This window comes from Cuculus canorus, chromosome 2, assembly GCF_017976375.1.
Source record: "Cuculus canorus isolate bCucCan1 chromosome 2, bCucCan1.pri, whole genome shotgun sequence".
NCBI lineage: Eukaryota > Metazoa > Chordata > Aves > Cuculiformes > Cuculidae > Cuculus > Cuculus canorus.
Window position 1 is genome coordinate 117,702,793 of NC_071402.1, and position 20,984 is coordinate 117,723,776.

A 20,984-nucleotide genomic window follows, 5' to 3' on the forward strand; every position below is an offset into this window, starting at 1 on the left:
TGGTTGATAAAGATCCATTAATACACATACTAAATATTGACTTTTAGGTTTTTTGCTTTTCAGTTCCTTGACATACCTCAGCTCTTGTGTTAAAAAAACAATACATCTTTGCATTTTCTAAATAGATAGTGGACTCTTAAGTGTTTTGCTGCTTTGAGATCTAGTCCCTTTAGTTTCTCCTCATATAGAAAGCTTCTTTTCTCATCTATCAGAGAGCTCTTCCCCCTCCTACAACCCTCAAAAACAAGTTAGGAAGAGAGAAATATTTCCAAGCCTGAGCATCTTAGGTAGCTGGTTTATTTCCCTATAGGAGAAGCAAAACCAGTGCAATTAGGAACAAGAGTACTTTGCTACTTCCTCTAAAATTGGACACAATAAGCAGGTTTATTCTAGTCAAAGGAGGGAAGAAGTAATTAGGAAGGCGGAAATATTTAGAATGGTACAGTTGTATTTGTGTCACTGAAGTTGGGGTAGACTCTACTATGGAGCTAATGTTTTTGTAATGTATATATTCATTTTCTTCCCACCTTTCTCTTCCTTCTGTCTCTTCACTCTTTATTTTCCCAGCATATAGCACTTTCTACATTGTGGGGTTAATATTATCGATGCAGATACCTTTTGTGGGATTTCAGCCAATTAGAACAAGTGAACACATGGCAGCTGCAGGTAAGAAAATTGAATGTCTGCTTCCAAACAGGCTACTTAGCATAAGAAAACCATAAACCCTTGTGGCTTTGTTTCCTTGTATTAGAAAGAACACCTACTAACAAACCAAATTGTTAAAGAAAGAGGTACAATTTAGTGTCTATAGGGAAGTTTTCTTTCCAATTGACCCATTAACCCTCCTTTGTGTGATCTAATGGGGGTAAAATGTTTCCATAACTCTGTATCAGTTACAGGTTCTGACAAGCATTTATTTTACACATTGATAATCTATCCTGTTTTGCAATATGTTGAGTTCAAGCATTTTACAATTAAAACATTCCTTATTGGTAAACACAGTTTTTCCTGAGCAATTTGGTTTTAGAGTCGATAGACTTCGGTAGTGTTTCGAAGTGGGTTAAATAAAAACCATTTACATTACTAATCAGGAGGATGAGTTGTAAATAACCGATTTCAATCTTCTTTGATTCTGTTTATTTCTTTAAGTTGATTTTTCAGTAGTTGTTAACAGACATTTTATTGACTTGATAGGAATGACCTCTGCTAAGGCTGGTACATTTATGTTTAACTGCATACATTCTTCATGTGACATAGTTTAGTTAGATTGCTCAGGTTTTTTATCATGTGTAGTCACTTGTCAAAATGTATTTGGGACAGTAATTGGAATATCATTAAAATTTACCAGAAAAATACTTTTTAAAATTGAGATTTTTTTTTAACAATCTGAATAGAATGGAAAGAGTAAAGATTATCAAATCATATTTTGCATCTGAAGAATTTTACCTTTGTTTAGTAAATAGGGTTTGTATCTTTCTCTAGGAGATCAGAACTAGTGAATTTCAATTTTGCACACCTCAAATTTATTGTTAAATTGAAGAAGGACTGTACAGTTGAGTACTGTTTTCTGTCAGCTACCACTGCATTTTCACTTTTGAGTGGACTAATCATTGGGTTGATCTGATTATATACATTGAAATGGAAAAACAACAGGAAAAAATCGCATCCAATTTCTTGTTTAACATTAAACTCTAAGCAGCCTTTTTGTGGCATGCTTACCCAGTGAATTGCGGTGTTTTGGCACTAGCTTTACATAATTCAGTTGTCATGTCACTTAAAGCTTATTTGTTTCCTCCTTGGTTTTTTTTTTCCTTCAATAAATCCAGTAGCCTGATTTTCATGTATTTCTATATTAGCCTTGTTTGTGTGTTGCCTAGGGTCTCTGTCTTAGTTTTCTACCAGGTCTAGGTATGTTAACCTGTGGTTTTGTCATAATCAATGCAATCTAGTCTCCAGGTGATTCTCTCCCTTACCCCCCCCTCAATTTTGGGAACAAAGAGACATTGGATATTTGAGCTTTTGATGTAATAAGAGAAGAATGTTTGGGGAGTATTTCTCTCATTGCAGGCTGCTGTTGTTGCCGGGAAGTGTCATCCCTGTTAAGTATTGAAGATGTACCCTACATTTACTTTTCTAATTGAAATATAGCCAAAGACTGCGAGTTGCTTTAACAGCTGTTATTGCTTTTGAGGATTTAAACATAAAACTTTCCTCTTTCTTTAGGTGTTTTTGCACTACTGCAGGCATATGCATTTTTGCAGTATCTGAGAGACAGATTAACAAAGCAAGAATTTCAGACATTGTTCTTCTTGGGTGTCTCACTAGCTGCTGGTGTTGTATTCCTGAGTGTCATCTACTTGACATACACAGGTAATATATGTGAAAATAATTTGCTTTTGGAGTAGGTAAACCAGATGATCCGCATTTGGCTTAGTCTAAAGTAGTTGTTCGCAATCTGTGTTCCTATGTGTTGGAATTCACTGTACTTTCTACACGGCAGAAAAAAACCCTAACTTTGTAGCATCACTCCAATAGTTCAGGTTTATTCACAGTCCACATAATGAGTCAGACTGGATGAGGAACATAACTATAGCTAAAGCGTATTATGAAGATAATTTCAGCTAATCTATTCATTGATAGGTCAAGGACAGATTGCTTACTATCTGAAATGCTTGAGTCTTGATTTCTGCATGATTGGAATGAACTTGCAAGTTCTACTTTACTTCTGCTGGAGTTCAGCCTTCAGTCTTCAAGGCAGTTCAACCTAATCCACAAAAACAAGCTTGTCTTTGCTTAGTTGCCATCCCCAGGTGCTTCACTGCCATTTTCTGATTCCGTTATATATGTCCTTGGTGATCTAATAGCATCCTTCCTTCCTCTGATGAAGAAAAAGCAATCTTATTTTCCTGACTAAATATATGTCTCCCATGCAGAAATTTACTTCTGCTTGGTTTAAATTGCATGATCTTAATGTTATATACAGGTCTGTTTTATCAGAGCTTTATTTTGGAAAAACGCTTTCCTGGAACATAAATTGTTTTTATTTCAACTTATTTCTTTCTTGTACTTCTTTCTAGCAATGTTTCTGGTGTAATTTTTTTTTATTATCAGTTGTTTAGTGTTTTGGACTGTTTAATAGCAGTTTTATTTACATAAATTAAGATAACATTATTCCAAAAGAATACTTAGAATCACTATTTGTTTGAAAATCTTTTAAAACTTGGTTTGATTTGCTTTTCAGTACCTGTGAGCAGGTCCTAATAATACGTAGCAATAATTTTCAGACTGACATATCAAAACAAAATTCAGCTTCTAATCTCAGTGTGCAGGAAAATATGTCTTCTGTTGTAGTTCTCAGGAAGTGTGAATTCAGCTTCTGAAGTTCACTGATCGGTATCACTGCTTCAGCAGATGGAACAAACCTCACTCTCCCAGCTTCTGGTATGCTGTGCAATCTGGGATCCTGACCATCTCACAGCACTCTGTTCTTTCTCTATTTTCTTAACAAGACTCTTGCAGAACCATGCTCACATCTGGACTCTGTATCCCAGGTGCAACATATGGAAGAAGGGGTGTGAGGTTCTGTATTGAAATCCTGCCAATTGTAAGGCTTGTCAGCCATGCTTTTCAGTTTGGCAGGGTCCTCTGTTCAGGCCTCTGGGATATTTTTACTTTTTACTAGCTGGACCCCAGTCCACTGAGTACTACTTTGAGCTTTTCAGGACAGACGATTTTCAGCCCATCAAATGGTCTGTTTGGGCAGCCCATTATTCTTCAACTTATAAATAAGAAATTAGGAAAATGGTTTTAAAAGCATTTAATAATGTATTTCAGGAGGCTGATCTTTTCAGGAACTCGGGTTACTGGCCTGAAGTTTCCTGCGTATTCCCTCTTGCCTTTCCTGGAGGGGTAGCCCTAGCCATTTTTGCAATCACCAGGGGCCTCCCTTATCACCCTGATGAAAATGGTGGGTAGTTAGCACATTGGCGAGCTCTTTCAGCACCCTTAGATGAATGCCGTCTAATCTATTGTTTTGGATACATCCAGAGAAGACCATCACCTGTAGTTCCCCATCTGTTGGCAGCTCCTTCTTGTGCAGTGGTTTGGGAGCAAGTTTTGGAACTGAAGAGGAAGAGTGTCTTGTTGTAGACCATTAACCACAATATTCAAATGTTTTAACTAGATACTAAACTGAAACCTTCGGTCAGGTTATACTAATTTTAAATATCAGATAGAGAGAAGAATGTGTCATGGACAAGGATTTGGGTAATAAATAAAAGGACTTAACTTTCTCTTACTTCAGCTTGTCTGTATCTGTCTTCAGAGGAAGCTTAAACAGTTGCAAGGAAAGTAGAAATAAAATTTACAAAGAATCTTACTGATAACTTTTAATAAATTTTTGTTTTCATCTGATAATGAAACCATTTTTCATCTTATGATATTCAAATATCAGAAGGCTTTGTTTAAAAGAAACAGTATTAAAAGCTTATCAGCACATCTAGTAGCAGCTTTTATGTTTGTGCCACATGTAGATCCATCAGTAGAGAAACAGTAGGAAGCCACTGTTTCATTGAGTGGTAGAATAATAGAATAGTTTGAGTTGGAAGGAACCTTAAAGATCATCTAGTTCCAACCCTCTGGCTATGGGCAGGGATACCTCCCACTCAGGTGTTTCAGAAAAATTAAATACATTCTTATCAGTTATGTTTTCTTATACTTCTTTACAGAGTATAGGTTGCAATCTGTTGTATTCTTTGAGAAAGATTTTATTTATTATTGCATTACTTTGACTTTTGGACATGTGCCAAATACTCAGTGAGTACAGTGTTGTCCTGTAAGAGTGTGTTCTTCTGAAACTAGGTTCATAGCTGGTAGACTTTATAGCCTGACTAATACAGTAGGTCTGGTTCAGTGAAATTTCTTTGGGTTTGTGCTATAATATGAGGGAATATATTAAATTTCGGTACCTAGGTGGCAAAAGGTTTTTTTTCTTCTTCTGTTTTTCAGGGTATATTGCACCTTGGAGTGGCAGATTTTATTCATTGTGGGACACTGGGTAAGTAAGGATAAAGGATATAAGGATTTAGATAGCAATAGCATACTACTGAAAACTAATTATCTTTTGCGTTCCTCATCTTCAAATCCATTTAGCATTTCAGGCAAGGAGAATTTAGTTGGCTTTAATCAGTTATCTAAAGAGAGCATTTGTAATAACCATTTCATGATCTTTGCAACCATTTCACTAATTTGTCTATTAAATTTCTTGCTTCTTTGGAAGTCTCTGAATATGTAATGGTATGTTCTTCTATATAAAATTGTAGTGCTTCTCAGCATAAAATAACCAAAAGCTGTACCAACACTTGAGGACATGTTTAAAAATTACTAAAAGCCTTAAACCTACACTCTTGTCATTGTGCAGCATTGCACAAAATCACAAACGTGTTCCACGTGTGATCTTGCATGTTGCCTGTTAAATATGTTCATGCATCTGTATTGTGTGTACAGATGTCTTCTCTGAACAGTTCCAGTTTATTGATGTGTGTTTTCATAGGTAAAAAACAATATTAGTTACTTTTTTGTTTTAGTTAACCTTTTAAAGTCCAGTGTTGTTTTCTTCAGTCAACCAGGAAAACTGGAATAAAGTTGAAGCTATTTTCCTCAGATAAATGTATTTAAGGTGAAATTCGATATTTATTTTTTTAAGATTAAAAGCAGGGATAGGAGTTTGAACTCTTGCAGTTTGGGTTTCTTCAGGTGGCAAAGTCCAGCTTATATAGGATTCTATTAGACTCTGTAATAAATTTAGTAGAATAGAGGCCAGTAAAGAAGCCTCAGATTTATTTGAAGAACATGTAGATGTTATTCTTTGCCTATAAACAAAGTGGTCTATGTATACACAAAGCATTAAACTTTTGAGGGCTTGTCTACATTAGAAAATCATATTGTGTTAAGATACACAATACCAGTTTTCAATGCGAACTAGATCTCAATGAAGAAAAGGACATATGTTTGATACCTCACCATTCGGTCATGTAGCACACCATACACCGTAGGTATAGCTGTCTTTAATGTAGAACATAGTTTTGTCCTTGTCGGCACTGAGTTTTTAACATGTTATTTAGTAGACAAGGCCTGATTGTTTTCAATGTCTAAAAGAATGTGGGGGCATCTGTAACTGGTCTGGTATTTAATACTATAACTCTCTATATTGAGAAAATGGGGATATTCTGTGTAGAGGAGAGATTTCAAAATATAATATTGAAAATCTAAGGGTCTTACTGGCATGGATGGTTATCTCTTCAAAATGTAACGATGGGGGTTCCATAGCTGCGTGTTTTCATTTTGGTGAATTTGACTTCATATACAGCCGTAGTAAAACAAAACATCCATAGTTTTCATTCTTTTAGTTATTATGGAAATCGTCCTTTATATTGGTGTTTTAAATAATCCTGTACACCAAATGCTTCCTAAACACAGTAAGATATAGGGAGGTTTTGGTATGAAAGTTTTATCAGGTTTCTGCTGAATAGAGCTCTTGCCGTTCTAAATTGAAATGATTCCTTTGAAATTAATTTCAGAATTCCTAATGTTTACAAGTTTTAATAATTTTATCTCTTCAAAATAATTTGAACTGAATTTTTTTTAAAAAAGGTATGCGAAAATTCACATCCCGATCATTGCCTCTGTGTCTGAGCATCAGCCTACAACATGGGTTTCCTTCTTTTTTGATCTGCATATTCTCGTGTGTACTTTCCCAGCAGGGCTGTGGTTCTGTATCAAAAACATCAATGATGAAAGAGTCTTTGGTAAGAGAAAATATTTTAAAATTGTTTTGAAAAATCTTGCCTTCAACTTGATTCTATTTTTGTTTTGTTTGTTGAAAGCTGGTATATGGCTTGTTCTGAGAAAGGTTTTAAAGTGATGTGTTCAAAGATGATTCTTAAAGGTTGCCTGCACCCAGCAGTATTTGTAACCATTTACAAAAACACAGATTGTTGAAATGGTGATGGAGTGTCATCCCAAGACGTGGGATTTGTTGGTGTGGTTCTCTTCTGCTAATGGAGTTGCATGCTCTCCCACACACTGACCTTGCAAACCACACACAAAGGTACAGTTCCACAGTACGGTTCAGTCAGATGAACAGTCCCTGCCCTGCGCAGGCTGCAAAGCAACCAGCCCTTCTCTGAGTGTCTGGCACTCATCCTATCACAGATGATTCAAAATGCCTTTTCTTTCCAGATTTTCTGCTATTTTAGTGAATGGAATCACTTGCTGTGATATAGACAAGGCATAAGCTTAAGCGGAGGTGTGGGGTCTCTGTGTCAGTGACAACAAATTTATTTGTACAAAGCTGTATTGTGAAAGCCGACTTTTAAGATTATGAATGAGGCTTGTAAAAATGTGATGTGGAGTTGTAGGCCATGTGGAGAAGATCACACAGGACCTGGGCTTTTACAGGGACAGGAGGCTCCTGACTAATATAGCTGCCTCTTAAGGAGGTATGTGGACAGTAGGAAGGTTTACTTTCTTAAACCCAGTGACTCTGGGGTGTTCTGGGCTCTGTGGCTCACAGTGAGTCATTGCCAAAAGCAAGTGGTGGGTCACCTCACTTTCAGGGTCCTACTGCTGCGTCATCCATTTAAGACGGCATAGAGACCTCTGATTGAGGATGGAGAGCCGTACTACTTCACCACAGAGTAGGAAATACATAGTGTAATCTGATAAATCAGTGTCCCTTGATGATTTCCATGACAAATCTTTTGCAGAAGTGTGTTGTTAAACTGTGGCAGGCAAGGAATAACCACTATTACTTGAACAAATGTTAGACGTTCCTAACCAGTGTATACAGGTTGTTTTGGGTTTTTTTCTTTCAAAGGATAATGTTTTGAATATTCTTTACTATTCTAAAAATGTTGTTTAGGGTTGTTTTTTATTTCAGGGGGAGAGTGGAGAAAATACTTTTTAGGAAAACGAGCTTCTAAATAGCGCTTGCAGTGACGTATTATTTGTCTATGTGGAGTTATAATGTAGACAAGCCCCCAATTTGTCCACAGACACCTCTAACTTAAGTTATAATTTGATTACTTGAAATTCTAACACTTGCTTTTGCTTTTTCAGTTTCAGTAACTTGTTCGGCCTAGGGCTGGTTTTGACTTTTTTAATCAAATGAAGCTACCTGTTATTTCAGTAGCATTTTTGGTGTGTGATATTAAATTTCACTAATAATGTATCTTATTCATTACTAATGAATAAGAAAATGAGTTGTGTTACCATTAACAGTTGTGAAGAAGAACTTCAGGGAAGGGTTTGAGGTTTAAAAGGGATAAATGTCAATTGAACTGTACCTCTGTAAATTAAGAATCAATTAAATGCAAGATGCATACTGGAGTCTTTAAACACAGTGATGCTCAGCCTGCTTCCAGAGTAGTTTTACTACTGAGAGTATGTACGTGTGCAGTCAGAGTGAGTGTTGTTTTCCAAATGTCATCAGTAGATTTGTTTCTTTGCAGTTGCTCTGTATGCAATCAGCGCTGTTTACTTTGCTGGTGTGATGGTTCGGCTGATGCTCACTTTGACTCCTGTGGTCTGTATGCTGTCTGCAATTGCTTTCTCCAATGTCTTTGAGCGTTATTTGGGTGATGATATGAAGAGGGAAAATCCACCAATAGAGGACAGCAGTGACGAGGATGACAAAAGGAACCCTGGCAACCTGTATGATAAGGTGAGGAGAGGGAGCAAAAGTTATAAGTCAGAACCCAGCTTGGTTTTCCTATGTATTTTTCTTCTCTTTTGGTCTGAATATTTTAAATGCCAGTATAGGTCTGAATCGCTAGCATTGAAGTTTAGAACAAGTATTGATGTTCTCCCATAAGGTGTAACTGATGTCCTGAAATAAAATCAGTGGTTCCTTCTAGCTTGATCAGCAACGAGCCTTTAAGCTAAAGGAGGTATATAATGTTAACCCAGCTTCCTAAAGAAGTGATGGCAAAGTTTCCTCTTCTCCTTAACTAGTTATAGCAGTTCCATGTCACTGACTGTCTCCATGTTTCCCTCTTATTTCCTCTAAAGCATGGTGACATTACAGAATGATATATTTTTATGGAACAGTATTTTGATACATAAACTTTCCTACTCTCATCCTGAAGATGACGCTGTTAGGTGCCGCTTTTTTTTTTTATCTCTTAGAGTGTTTTTTACTGACTCTGACAATGCTTGAGCCTTGAGTTCCCCCTTTTTCCTCACAATAAATACTTGTACCTCTCTCTTTCCACCCTACCTTATAAAAGGGCATCATCATACCCAGCCAAACCAAGGAAGTTGTGCATTGACCCTCACTTAATAGGCTTTTTTTTCTTCTGAAATAGGCTTTCAAGGGATCATCCATTTTTACAGCTTGCTGGATTGTCAAAATACTGTTGTTCATACTTAATTAATTTATGCTACAATGGTCCAGCATTATAGTATTCTGTAGCATTTATGAGTATGCGTGTGGTGAAGAAGCCGCCATGGGTTCCATTGTCAAGGATGATTAAGTTACCATAACAGAGATGTTTCTGTTTGTTTAGGCAGGCAAAGTGAGAAAACACGTATCTGAACAGGAAAAAACAGAAGAAGGACTAGGTCCTAATATCAAAAACATTGTTACTATGCTGATGCTGATGTTGTTGATGATGTTTGCTGTTCACTGTACCTGGGTAACTAGCAATGCATACTCCAGCCCCAGCGTTGTTCTCGCTTCCTATAATCATGATGGGTAAGTAAGGTCTATAGGTCTGAAAATGAAGGGCAAAAGCCTTTCTATTTCCTTTGCTTTAGCAATTTGCTTTATTTTCTTTTAATCACTTCTTACTATATTAAGGCAGAATTGTCACCTGAAAATAATCATAATACTTGCATTCTCAAAATGATACATTTTTTGAAATAGTTAATGTAAAGAAATAAAAATAATCATATCCCAAGTTAATAAAGATGATAGTTAAAAAAAGAAAATTTTTGAATCAATTGACAAAACTTACTTTTGAATCTATATTCAGTGGAAATGCATTTAGTCATATTTTCAAAAGCAGTTCGGCTTCTGGCCACTCAGTTGTCAGTGTGTTTAAACTTATGATGGTGATGGAAGCTGTCAAAGGGAGCTAAACAGATAAGAAAATGTTTATTTGTGAGCCCAGATTTATCGTGGTGCAGTCAGTTTGTTGCTAGTATTTGTACTGATGTGAACAAAATGAACTCTTATTTTTCCAGCACTCGGAATATTCTAGATGATTTCAGGGAAGCCTACTACTGGCTGAGACAAAACACAGACGAGCACGCCAGAGTGATGTCATGGTGGGACTATGGCTATCAGATAGCAGGAATGGCTAACCGGACTACCTTGGTTGATAACAATACTTGGAACAACAGCCACATAGCCCTGGTAAGGGTGACAATTTTCTATGGAGTAGTATCACCAAAATGTTTACATTGCAGTGGAATATGAAATTGTAAATGTCTGCTGATAGATAGTATGTTGTTAGGGAAAAATTCCACAGAGCAGGAAACACAGAGGTGGAACGAGCATATTTTTTCCTTTTATTAGAACTCAAGTTCCAGCCCCAAAAGACTTTTTGGGGCTGGAAAGGATAAATTTTGCTTTTGCAGTTTCCCTTTTGTTTACGGGGTTTCCAAAGCTTAGCTTCCACTTTAGTTTCTCTTCTTTTCTTTATGGGAGGATAGACAATGTACTGCAAGTTTTCCCTTTGTGAGTAGGGCTACACCAGCTTACCTGGTACCGCTACTTTACCAGCACTGTCCCAAACAGGAATCATTTCAGTTCAGGAGTGTCTTTGCTGATGGGATTTTTGAATGGCATGTGAAAACTGACCACATGAAACAACAAATTTTCAGGTATTTGGGGAATTAGAGAAAGTCTATGAATAGCAGTGAAAGTGTTACAGATTTGCTGTGGTTCTGTCTTCTCAAATTTGGAGTGAGACAAAATATCTGTACATTTAATTTCTTTCACTTTTGAAGAGTAAGTTTAAGATCTTTGCATGTGCTCAAAGGCAAAGTGTTAGTATTGCCTGTGGTTGCAGGGGCACCATGCTGGACAAATTTACACTTTTTTTAGAAATAAATAGATGTTCTGTATTGTAGCTGGGTTGCAGCCTTACGTAGTGCTGTGTAATGACAGCTGGTCATCAAGCAGGGGCCACGTCTTTCCAGAAGACCCACATCACACTATGTGGGCAGCAAGGGGGAAGGAGTGGGGGAACATATTAGAGTGGTTTCTTGTCCTGTGTCAGTACCCAGTATGGCAGTTGGACCAGATCTGTAGACTGGCAGTGTTCAAAATTAACAAATTAATCAAGTTAATGCTTCAAGCATACAGAGTCCTGGAAAAATGTGTACTGGGAAAGGGAGGGATCATACGTATGTTCCTTTGATAGGAGCAGGGAACTCGTGTCAGCTGAAAGCAAGCTTGGGAAATTGTACTTTTGGTGCTAATATCAGTCAAAAAACCTTCCCATGTATCAGGGCATTTTTTTCTTATTCCAATTGTTGACCTGACAGCATTAGCATGTTTTAGATGGAAATTGAGCTCTGATAGCACTGTGTGCCACTTTCTTCTACTGTATCTAAACCAACAGATCCCTGCAGGACAAGGCACCTCAGGTGAATAGAGAGACGAGGGAAGTCATCTGTATTACATAAGCACAGCAACCATATGCTTTACAGCAATTAGCAACAATGGGTTTTAATAAAGAATTCTCTCTAGTATGACTGCTGGCACTGTCAGGTTCTATTTTGGAATGAATACTTCATAAAGGGGGACTCAACACAAGTGTGTTGTAGCAAATACCTGAATTTGTGTGCCAAATGAGGCAGCATGCCCCAGAGACATGTGCCGGATGACTTCCTCCCATGCAGAAATAGAAATCTGCCAAATAACTTCACATTGATTAGGGTACTGGCCAAGAAGCTGAGGTTCTGTCTTTTTGACAGATTGCAGCCTAAGCTTAGTGTTTTCTAATTAGGTTCTTAATGTTTTCAGTTTGGATGCAGTATTATTTATGTTGTAGTTACTCCCTTTTACTACACCAATACATTGTTATGCTTTTAAGTGCAAGAGCTTCAACAGCAAACAAAAATACTGAACTGAACTGACTTAAGTCAATTCTGTAAGTGTGGTAAGTGACTGGTATGGAAGAGGTTATGGATACAACTTTAAAAAGTTTTTCAAGTCCAAAACTATGTTATGCTTTTAACTCAGGATGTCCCTATTCTGATGTTTTCTCTGCATAAAATGAATTTAAATTCAATGCCGAGGGTGTCTGTATGCTGCTGAGTACAATGCAGCGTGGCTGCTTCATTAGTGAAAGACAGAGCTCAAGGAACCACAAGAAATTACTAATGTTTCAAATAATTTCTTCACTTTGGGCCATGTCTAAAGCTTTGAAAATAATTTGGAATTCGGTATTTTCTGCAAGACTAAGTTTTTGGCAGTGCAGCCACAACTTGAAAATATCTGTACGTGCCACAAAAGGAAAGCCTTTATTTCTCCATTTTATACTCAGAACACTAATTTCAACAGGCAGAGTACGTCTTACAGAGGAGAAAATGGTTCAGTTTAGGTTGGACTTCTGAGTTTCTGAAGAGGCACAATGGGTTTTCTTTAACTAGAATGAAAATGTGGGCCTCACTTGGCAAGTATGTAGTTTGGACTTTGGTCTGACAAGATACTGATCTATCTGTTTGATAGGCAGCTATGCAGGTATTTAAGATATTTTTCTTACGATACAGGTGGGAAAGGCAATGTCATCAAATGAGTCAGCAGCGTATGAGATCATGAGAAGTCTGGATGTGGATTATGTTTTGATTATTTTTGGCGGAGTGATTGGCTATTCTGGTGATGACATTAATAAGTTCTTATGGATGGTGAGAATAGCAGAGGGGGAACATCCCAAAGATATTCGGGTAAGTGGAAAGGTACACAGGAAAACTGAAGCATTCTTGGCTGAATACTGTATCTCTGTATGTTCATCTCTGCTTTTTTGGTTTTTTTATTTAAAACCTTTATTTTTGTTGCTTTTCTGGTAGTGCTTATTACAGTGGAGGGAAGTATCTACTACTTATTGCAATTTTATTTGAAAAATATGTTATGGGTTGTTTTCCTAGAACAGTAGGAGTGCAGAGGCCCGTAGCCCAGTTTCTTTCAATATTTATGGTTTTGAAAGGTCAGTAACCTCAAAAGCTTTTCACTTTTTTTTTTTTTGCATGATACTAAAAGTACAGGATATCTTTTGTAATTCTCGCATGTGTGTCTCACTGTGCACCATCATACTTTAAAAAAGCAGGAATGTTCAGACTGTTCTAATAGTTGGCATTACAAATTTCTTCAAACTGTAATAGTAGACAAGTTGAAGTGTTAATATTTACTTACATAGAGTTTAAGTTATTCAAACATCTCAGAGATTGCAGAAGTCTGTAGAAATATTTGCTTAAGCCTAAAAATACTTCAAGATATTGAGCACAGGCTTAAGGGAGTAGCCCATGTGCATAGTTTTATCTTGTACCAGAGATGAAAATGGCAGAAACCTTTTGTTTAAACACTGCACATATGAAGTATATCATAACATCGCAGACCTTGTATATTAACAATACAGTGCTTTTCACCTTTCTGAATTATTATTTTGATAGAGGCCAAACTAACTTTTATATTTTGAGATCAGTTTTCCAGTAGCTGCTTACTGTGAAGTGACAGAACTTGTACCAGCACAATAATATGGATTTACAAAGATTGGTCCATTGGGGTCTAGGTTACAAGCAGGTAGTTTGTAACCTTTAATAAGCATCATCATTTTCTGGTTTTTAAGACTAGCTTAAATCAGCTTTTAAAGTGTAAAAGTCAGTGTAGATTCTTTATGAAGTGTGTGGGATTTTTTGTGGAGAGGGGAGTGAGAAATGACTGTAAATAGAGATTTAGCTTATACTGATTCCTTGTATCTCTTTTATTTTTAAAGGAAAGTGATTACTTTACCCCTCAGGGAGAATTCCGGGTAGATAAGGCAGGTTCTCCAACTTTACTGAACTGCCTTATGTATAAAATGTCCTATTACAGATTTGGAGAGATGCAGGTTAGTATTACAATTTCTACTGAATCTTAATTAAGAAAGCAAATGTTGTTTTGATATATTTTCCATTTTCTAGATTGAGCATTGCTTGTAGTAGCAGAGTCAGAGGTAAGTGTCAGCTTTACAAATTAAAACACATCTAGGCATGGGCTACAGTATGTAACCTTTAGAAAAAAAGCATTTCTGCTGCTAATCTACACTTCTACTTTAGCTTTTTGTTGTCCTTCGCGTTGCCCTAGACAAGCATCTTAACTCCATTATGCAGAGCACTTGCTGAAGCATTAACTTTTATGCTGTGCAGAGCTTTAGATTTGTTTTTTCTAATAGCAACACAGAAGAGGAACTGTTAATTGACTATTTAATATCTGTCAGAAGCGACCTGATTTCTGTCCAAGTCACATCAGTGTATTAAACAACATGGCACTTGTATAATAAGGGCATAATTCTGAGAGAGAACTGTCACTCCCCTTTGGGACCATCAAGCATACATATGCAGCTAAGTCTGCCTTGTTTGCTTTTTTCTTTCCTGTTCTTCCCTGTGCCCCTACCCAAGTGCCCTTCATTCTGATGTGTCAGCACAAGAATCCTTTATTCAGCTAAAATGGAGGCCAGTGGATCTTACTTGTGATATGGGAGAGGAAACTTAACTAATAAACGTAGACATGAAGGATTTCGGATTTGTATGGTGAACCATGAAAGTGCTGATTTCTGCCCTATAGAAGTTCTAGAGAGTACAATTGAGCAGCTAAGGTAAAAAGCCACCACAGGCTGCTACACCTCAGACTTTCACTTAATAGTTTCAGCTCTGAATGCAGACATAATATTTCTGATGAGACACAAAGTGCTGTCTCCTGCAACACCTTTTAGGCATAAGAATGAATTTGTCTCAATTGTAAAAAGGAACTAAGAGGTTTTTTTAGAGTGTAGTAACAACCTTTGCGAGAGAAGTGGTGTCCTTTGACAAGACTAGTTGAAAGCACTGCCTTGTGGTATGAAATATTGCAGATTGCAGTGACTGATGTTTTGGGGTTTGTCTTGAACTAATATGCAACTTTAATTTTTATAGCTGGATTTTCGGACACCCCCAGGATTTGATCGTACACGCAATGCTGAGATAGGCAACAAAGACATTAAATTCAAACATCTGGAGGAAGCCTTTACCTCAGAGCACTGGCTTGTTAGAATATACAAGGTGAAACAACTAGACAACAGAGAGACATTGGATCATAAACCTAGAGTAACCAACATTGTACCGAAACAGAAGTATTTGTCAAAGAAGGTGGGTTCCCAGTGAAGTAACTGAAAGGGGGTAGGAGATGGCAGTTTATTTTTAACAGTGAATTACCTAGCTGGTGAATTATGTATTTCCACTAGCCAGAATGTTATGGATACTGTTCATGTTAGTGTCCAATATCAGACCTGCCTGCTGGTAATAATTGTTAATTTACCGTCTGCTTAACTTAAAAGCATGTGAAGACACAAGGCTAGATTTTTTTTTTTTAGGCAGAATGCTAACTGGAAATAGAGTGTGTCACTGGCTGTTACAGCTCTTCAGTCTTCATGTAACTGGAAGCATAATCTCTGAAGTACATCAATTCATGTTTCAGTAACTATGGCTCACTAAGTAAATAATGTGGAAGTTGCTTTCTGACTTTGTTTGAAAGTAGTGATGCCTAGAAGTTTAAAAATGGCGATTTTGTATGAAATAAATTAAATATGAAACTCTTGTTGACGGAACTTTAGTGTCTGTCTGCTTACTCTTTGAAATCATCTTCATGGTTTTAAAAGTGCTGGCTGTGGTGTGCTCCCTCAGCCTGTTAAAAAAGATGTGTTACCAGGGGAGTTGGGGAGAATCTTAGCAGCCCTGTCCTTCACAACACCTGTTTTTTATATATTCAAATATACATTGCAAAAGGAATTTGAGAGTCCTGTCAGAAGCGACATGGAAATACCAGTAAAGAATGCTAGAGAGTAAAGATGCTTATTTCTGTGATTAGATACAAGTTCATAAAATAATTTGGGAGTTGCCCCTGAAGCTAGACTTGTCTTGAAATTATAAGTTTTTCAGCGCCTGTCGTACACTTCAGTGTAACTCTTGATCTTAAGTGACAAGCAAGGCTGTATTTATTAATGAGAGATACATTGACCTCACTTAAGCTGTGGATGTGTCAGGATGAAAGTTCATGTAAATTCTGATCCACTGCCAATTCCTGCAGTACTAACAGGCTCTCCTTCCCATTAAGAAATCGGAGAACCAGCAAAGAGCATGAGGGCAATGGCTAAACTAGAATTTCTAAAATGCATTCTGAGGGCTCCTTAGTAGCCACAGGAAGCTGTTGCTTTCTCACTGGAAATTAAGTCCCTCTCCTGTCACTTCCATGGTAGGTATGACATAGCTCAAGCTCAGAGATGCAACAACATGACTGAGCGTTACATATTACTTTGTATCTATCTCACTTTATAATATTATCATTGTTGATGTTGTTAAAAAAAGAGAAAACTTCTGTTTAATTGGTGTAATAGAGCCTGTGCAGCAAATGTCTTACCTCCTGTCAGGCGTGTTGAATACACATTTCTACCTGCCAGGAGCTGACTGTATTTATACAACGTTGAGGTTTAATATTACCTAAGGCTAATAGTAATGCTTCCCCCCATTACTACCTTAAAACAAAATAATCTGAACACTCTGAAAAAGGTGAGCAGAAAGCGCCAACGAGCCTACAGACCAGTGGCAGACGATTACAGACTAAAATGGGATTATTCTTTTTTTTTTTTTTTAAATGCTATTTTGAGTAAATACTGCTGTCTGTCATCTTGCTAACATCAGAGAGAATCAAATAACGCAAAAGATGCAAGAAGATATTTCCAAACAAAACTTAACACCCTATACCACGTCTGCTCTCTGGGCATATTAGAGCTTTATCACATTGGTTAATTATTAATTCTGCCTCAGCACAAGCTTTGAAAACAGTTCTACAGCTCTAGTGACTGGGGTTCACAGAAGTAGATCTTGTGCAAAAGCGAACGTTGGGCATGAATTAATAATCCCAACGTTATAAATAGTCACTGGATAATATCTAGTTGAGGGTTCACCATTTAAGCTCTTTAAAAGCAATCTAAAGATCAGGCATTGAAATGCACATCATTAAACTGTGGTCAAAACTAAATTGTTAACTAACACATTTTATTCTGTTTTTCTTTTTAGACCTCCAAAAGGAAGCGTGGCTACATTAAGAATAAACTAATTTTAAAGAAAGGCAAGAGACCCAACAGGAAGACAGTTTAAATACACTGCTCTGATTGCTAATACGAAGCAGTTGTCCTTGAGATAACCAGTCTTTGCCTTTAGCTCAAGTCATGTTTCACAGCAACATGAGGGTACAGAACCATCATTGGTCCAGATTATTGTACAAAATTTTCAGGCAATGTCTGATTAAAAATATTGGCTTATTGAGAACAGCTGTTTTAGATTTGTAATGTGAAGCAAGACAGAGCTGCTATCCAAGTCTAGCAGCATTTTTTTTATTGGTACATATTATCCTTCAAATCTGTTGAGAATTTGGACTGACTGCACCAAAGAACCCTGTAATTTGGTCCTTGGCACATGCATACTTGTCAATCTTTTTTGGAAAACACTGTTTGGCTGAATAGCAGCAGTATGTAAACTGGAATGGCGACATCTAAAAATGACTTGTTTTCAACATTTAAGAGGAAGCAGAGCTCTCTGAAATTAAACTTTCAAAAGAAGTTACTCCCATGATTATTTTTCAACGGTTTCTTTCCATGTCGTTTTACTCTTGCTGCAGGCTGGTTTTGATGCGGAGTGTAAGAAGCAAAGCTGCAGTTTTCACACGAGATGACAGGACAAATTAATTGGATGCTAGATTGGATGAGCTGCTTTTGTTCAACCTGGATTGCAGTATTGCTGCCTTACACTGTCATTTCATAAGGTAGACAAGGCAAATCTTGCACATTGTAGATATAAGGGCTAAATTTGTATCGTCCTGAAAAATCTGAAACGACAGTAATGAATGCTATAGTGACACAGCTCGGCACCAGGGAGCTACTGGTGCTTTATAACAGAAATAAAACTGTTCTAGGTTAATGTTTACATTGGTAACAAGTGTAGCCTGTTCAATGGGGAAAGAAAAAGGTTGACAGGTATACAAACCCCCTTTTCTGTGGCTGCCAGAGGCAGAGGTTTTGCAAACCTCTTCCCTCCCTCACTGCCTTCTCTTGTGAGGGTGAAAGTTTTTCTGGAAACCCGTTTCTCTGCATTTTTATTTAGAGTGCTTAAATGAATTGAAGAAATACCTGCTCTAGTGCTGTTTGCTTTGTCTGTCTTTTATACTGTTGGGGTTTTTTTTTAAAAAAAAAAGAAAGTGGTGAAAACTCAGACTAAATGCACTAAAATATAAATGGAGACTGAACACGTTCACTTTCCAGATATAGGAAACCTTTATAGACTTGACAATTTTCTTTAATTCAAATGAAAGGGGTTTTCAGTTTGTTTTCCTGCCCCAGTTGTAACTTTTTATAGAAACAGAACTTGCATCAATCATTTGATGTAAAATGCAGAATAGTATGTACCTTTCATGAAGAAAATGTAAATTTACAGTGTTCTGTGAAAATGTTACTGCTGCCTTCTTTCCCAAGGTGTAGAATATTTTTTTTTTTGATTTATGAACTCATTTTTGACTCTGATGGTTTATACAGACCAATACCACAGCTGCAACATTTTCACAAAGGTTATTAAATCTGGATTTCTGGCCCCCCTGTCGTTTGGAGATTTCATTTTATTTTGTTGCTTTAAAGCTCACTGCAGACCAGTTGTTGACTGTAGGGGAAAATAAAAGTTAATTCAAGTTTTGTGTTAAGGGTGTTGCATCACTTTTGTTGTGATTAACTCGATAGCGTGTTGCTTATGGTCCTAAATTAAGTGATTCCAACTGCCATAATGCAAATCTGCTGAACTCGGGAAGCTGCTGTAATGAAGCCACAGCAGCTACTTAACATTCTTCTAGCTTAAATTTACTAAGCCAGATGTAGAACCTCTACTGAGATGAAATTCAAGATGGCTGTAATATTTTAGAGAGAACAGCAGCCGCCTTTCCCAAACACATAATGTTGCAGTGAATCCTTCAAGCATCTGGAGAAGCTCAAGCTGTTACCTTGCTTAATCACCCCTTCCGCTTGTGTCTATTTGATGCATAATTTTTATTCTTTTGCTTCTTTCAAGCAAATCTGCATCCTGCCCCATCACCATTATAAGAAACAAGCAATCTAACATTTAGAAGAACATCTGAAAGTCAACAAAACAGATGCTGCTGGTCAGTCTGTGGTTTGGCAGTAAGTCCAACCTACTTTTAATAAAGAAAATAAAAGGTTGTCCCTTGTCTTTAGGTATCTTTACAGATGTTTTCCATCTTGGCTGACAGTGTTCTCTTCAACAGAGCAGAAATAAGTGAATCCTTTTACAGCTTTAAAAACAGTGCCTGTAAGAAAAGTAAGCTAACTATGGCATCTTAGCCAGCCTGGGCCTGAAGGTGCCTACCACATACCTGAGCCTTCTCTAATTTGACTTCAGAGCTTCTGCTGATCTTCTGCACTTAAACGAAAAGTTGAAGTCATCAAGGAAGCCACTTAGAAAGAACAAAGTTACAAAGAAGAACTGGCAGGCGCTGTGTCACCTTCCTTGGTTCCACAGGCACAGCATAGGTTCCCTGGCTCTCCACTTGCATCCTGGAGTTAAACTGACTTCTGCCTTTTCTCTGTGAGAACTGACACACACTTCTGTCTGCAAAGAAAATACTAAACTCCTGCATTGTTACCAAACGTACCTTCCATACTAGTGTATTTCCTTAGCTACAGCCATCCTGCTGTACTGCTAGGGCTGTAGATTTTGAAGCATAATAGCCACAAACCAGTAAAACCTAGAGGTGAAAAAAAAGTTCCAACTAAGCTTTGGTCTTCATTTGCTAAGGAACTAAAACTGCAAGTGTCTAGAAGCTGGTACTGCTGAAGTTTTGTATTGCTTAATGATCGCTGCTGAATGCAGCGAGGGCGGACGGTGCTATTGGTAATCCCAGAAAAAATATTTTGACTTGTGGAAGAAATTCCACAATGGAGGGGGAGAAAAGTTGTTAGTTAAGTACCTTAATAGACTTACTCTTGAAGAAACCATTTATGAACTGCTTTGACTCAGCCCTCTGTACATCAGTCCCACTGTGAGTAAAAATTGAAATCCTATTCAGCTGTGACTAAAACTGTCAATAATGTCTTTAAACCACGTGTATGAACTGCTCCAAGACATGGCCTTGAAGCAATGCAAAGAACATGACTGGGTAGTGCTTCCTGTCCCATTTACAGACAGTGTTGTTTTCTGTTCTGCATAAAAACAAAGTGTTCTTGCACAATAGTTTCCAACGCTGTGGATCAATGTTCAAAACAAGCTAGAACTGCATTATCTAATACTTAAAAACGTTGCTCAGGATCCACAAAGCCTCTAAGCACATTTTTCCTCCCCATGTAAGTGTCCAATGCTAGAATAAAAATTAGATTTGTATTTTAAGAGGTATCTAGCTAAAAAATTGTCAAAAGATTAAATGAAATATGATTTTCAGAAACAAGGCAACGCCTTAACCTATTTCCTTTCTATTTATCAGAAGAGGGCTTATATTCACCACTCTTTGCTAAGGCTGTGATGCTTCCCAGCCCCGTTTTTTACATGTCGTGCTGTCCAGTTTAAACAAAAACTTACCTATTGAGTGTCTGGCAGCACTAACTGGGCAGAGCAACACCCACAACAAACCAGGATCCAGCTGAGGTGTCGCTTCTATCAGAACAGTGCGAGCAGCTCACAGGCGCCCT

At 37.4% G+C, this 20,984-nt stretch overlaps 1 protein-coding gene across 2 annotated transcripts in view; it reads left to right on the forward strand.

Annotated features, from left to right (window-relative positions):
• The window catches only part of STT3B (STT3 oligosaccharyltransferase complex catalytic subunit B), a 53,316-nt gene extending 32,391 nt beyond the window's left edge, over window positions 1–20,925 (forward strand). Inside the window, exons 6-16 of one of the 2 annotated variants that reach the window (XM_054060293.1) lie at window positions 568–666; window positions 2,224–2,370; window positions 5,008–5,056; window positions 6,652–6,806; window positions 8,511–8,722; window positions 9,567–9,754; window positions 10,246–10,417; window positions 12,784–12,957; window positions 14,004–14,117; window positions 15,181–15,393; window positions 15,618–15,851. In XM_054060293.1, the coding sequence (XP_053916268.1) occupies window positions 568–666; window positions 2,224–2,370; window positions 5,008–5,056; window positions 6,652–6,806; window positions 8,511–8,722; window positions 9,567–9,754; window positions 10,246–10,417; window positions 12,784–12,957; window positions 14,004–14,117; window positions 15,181–15,393; window positions 15,618–15,629 (1,535 nt within the window). In that variant the 3' untranslated portion in view covers window positions 15,630–15,851. Of the gene's footprint in view, window positions 1–567; window positions 667–2,223; window positions 2,371–5,007; window positions 5,057–6,651; window positions 6,807–8,510; window positions 8,723–9,566; window positions 9,755–10,245; window positions 10,418–12,783; window positions 12,958–14,003; window positions 14,118–15,180; window positions 15,394–15,617; window positions 15,852–17,319 lie in introns of those variants that run through there. The other variant, XM_009570381.2, reaches the window with a different exon arrangement.
• Window positions 20,926–20,984: the final 59 nt, after the last annotated feature.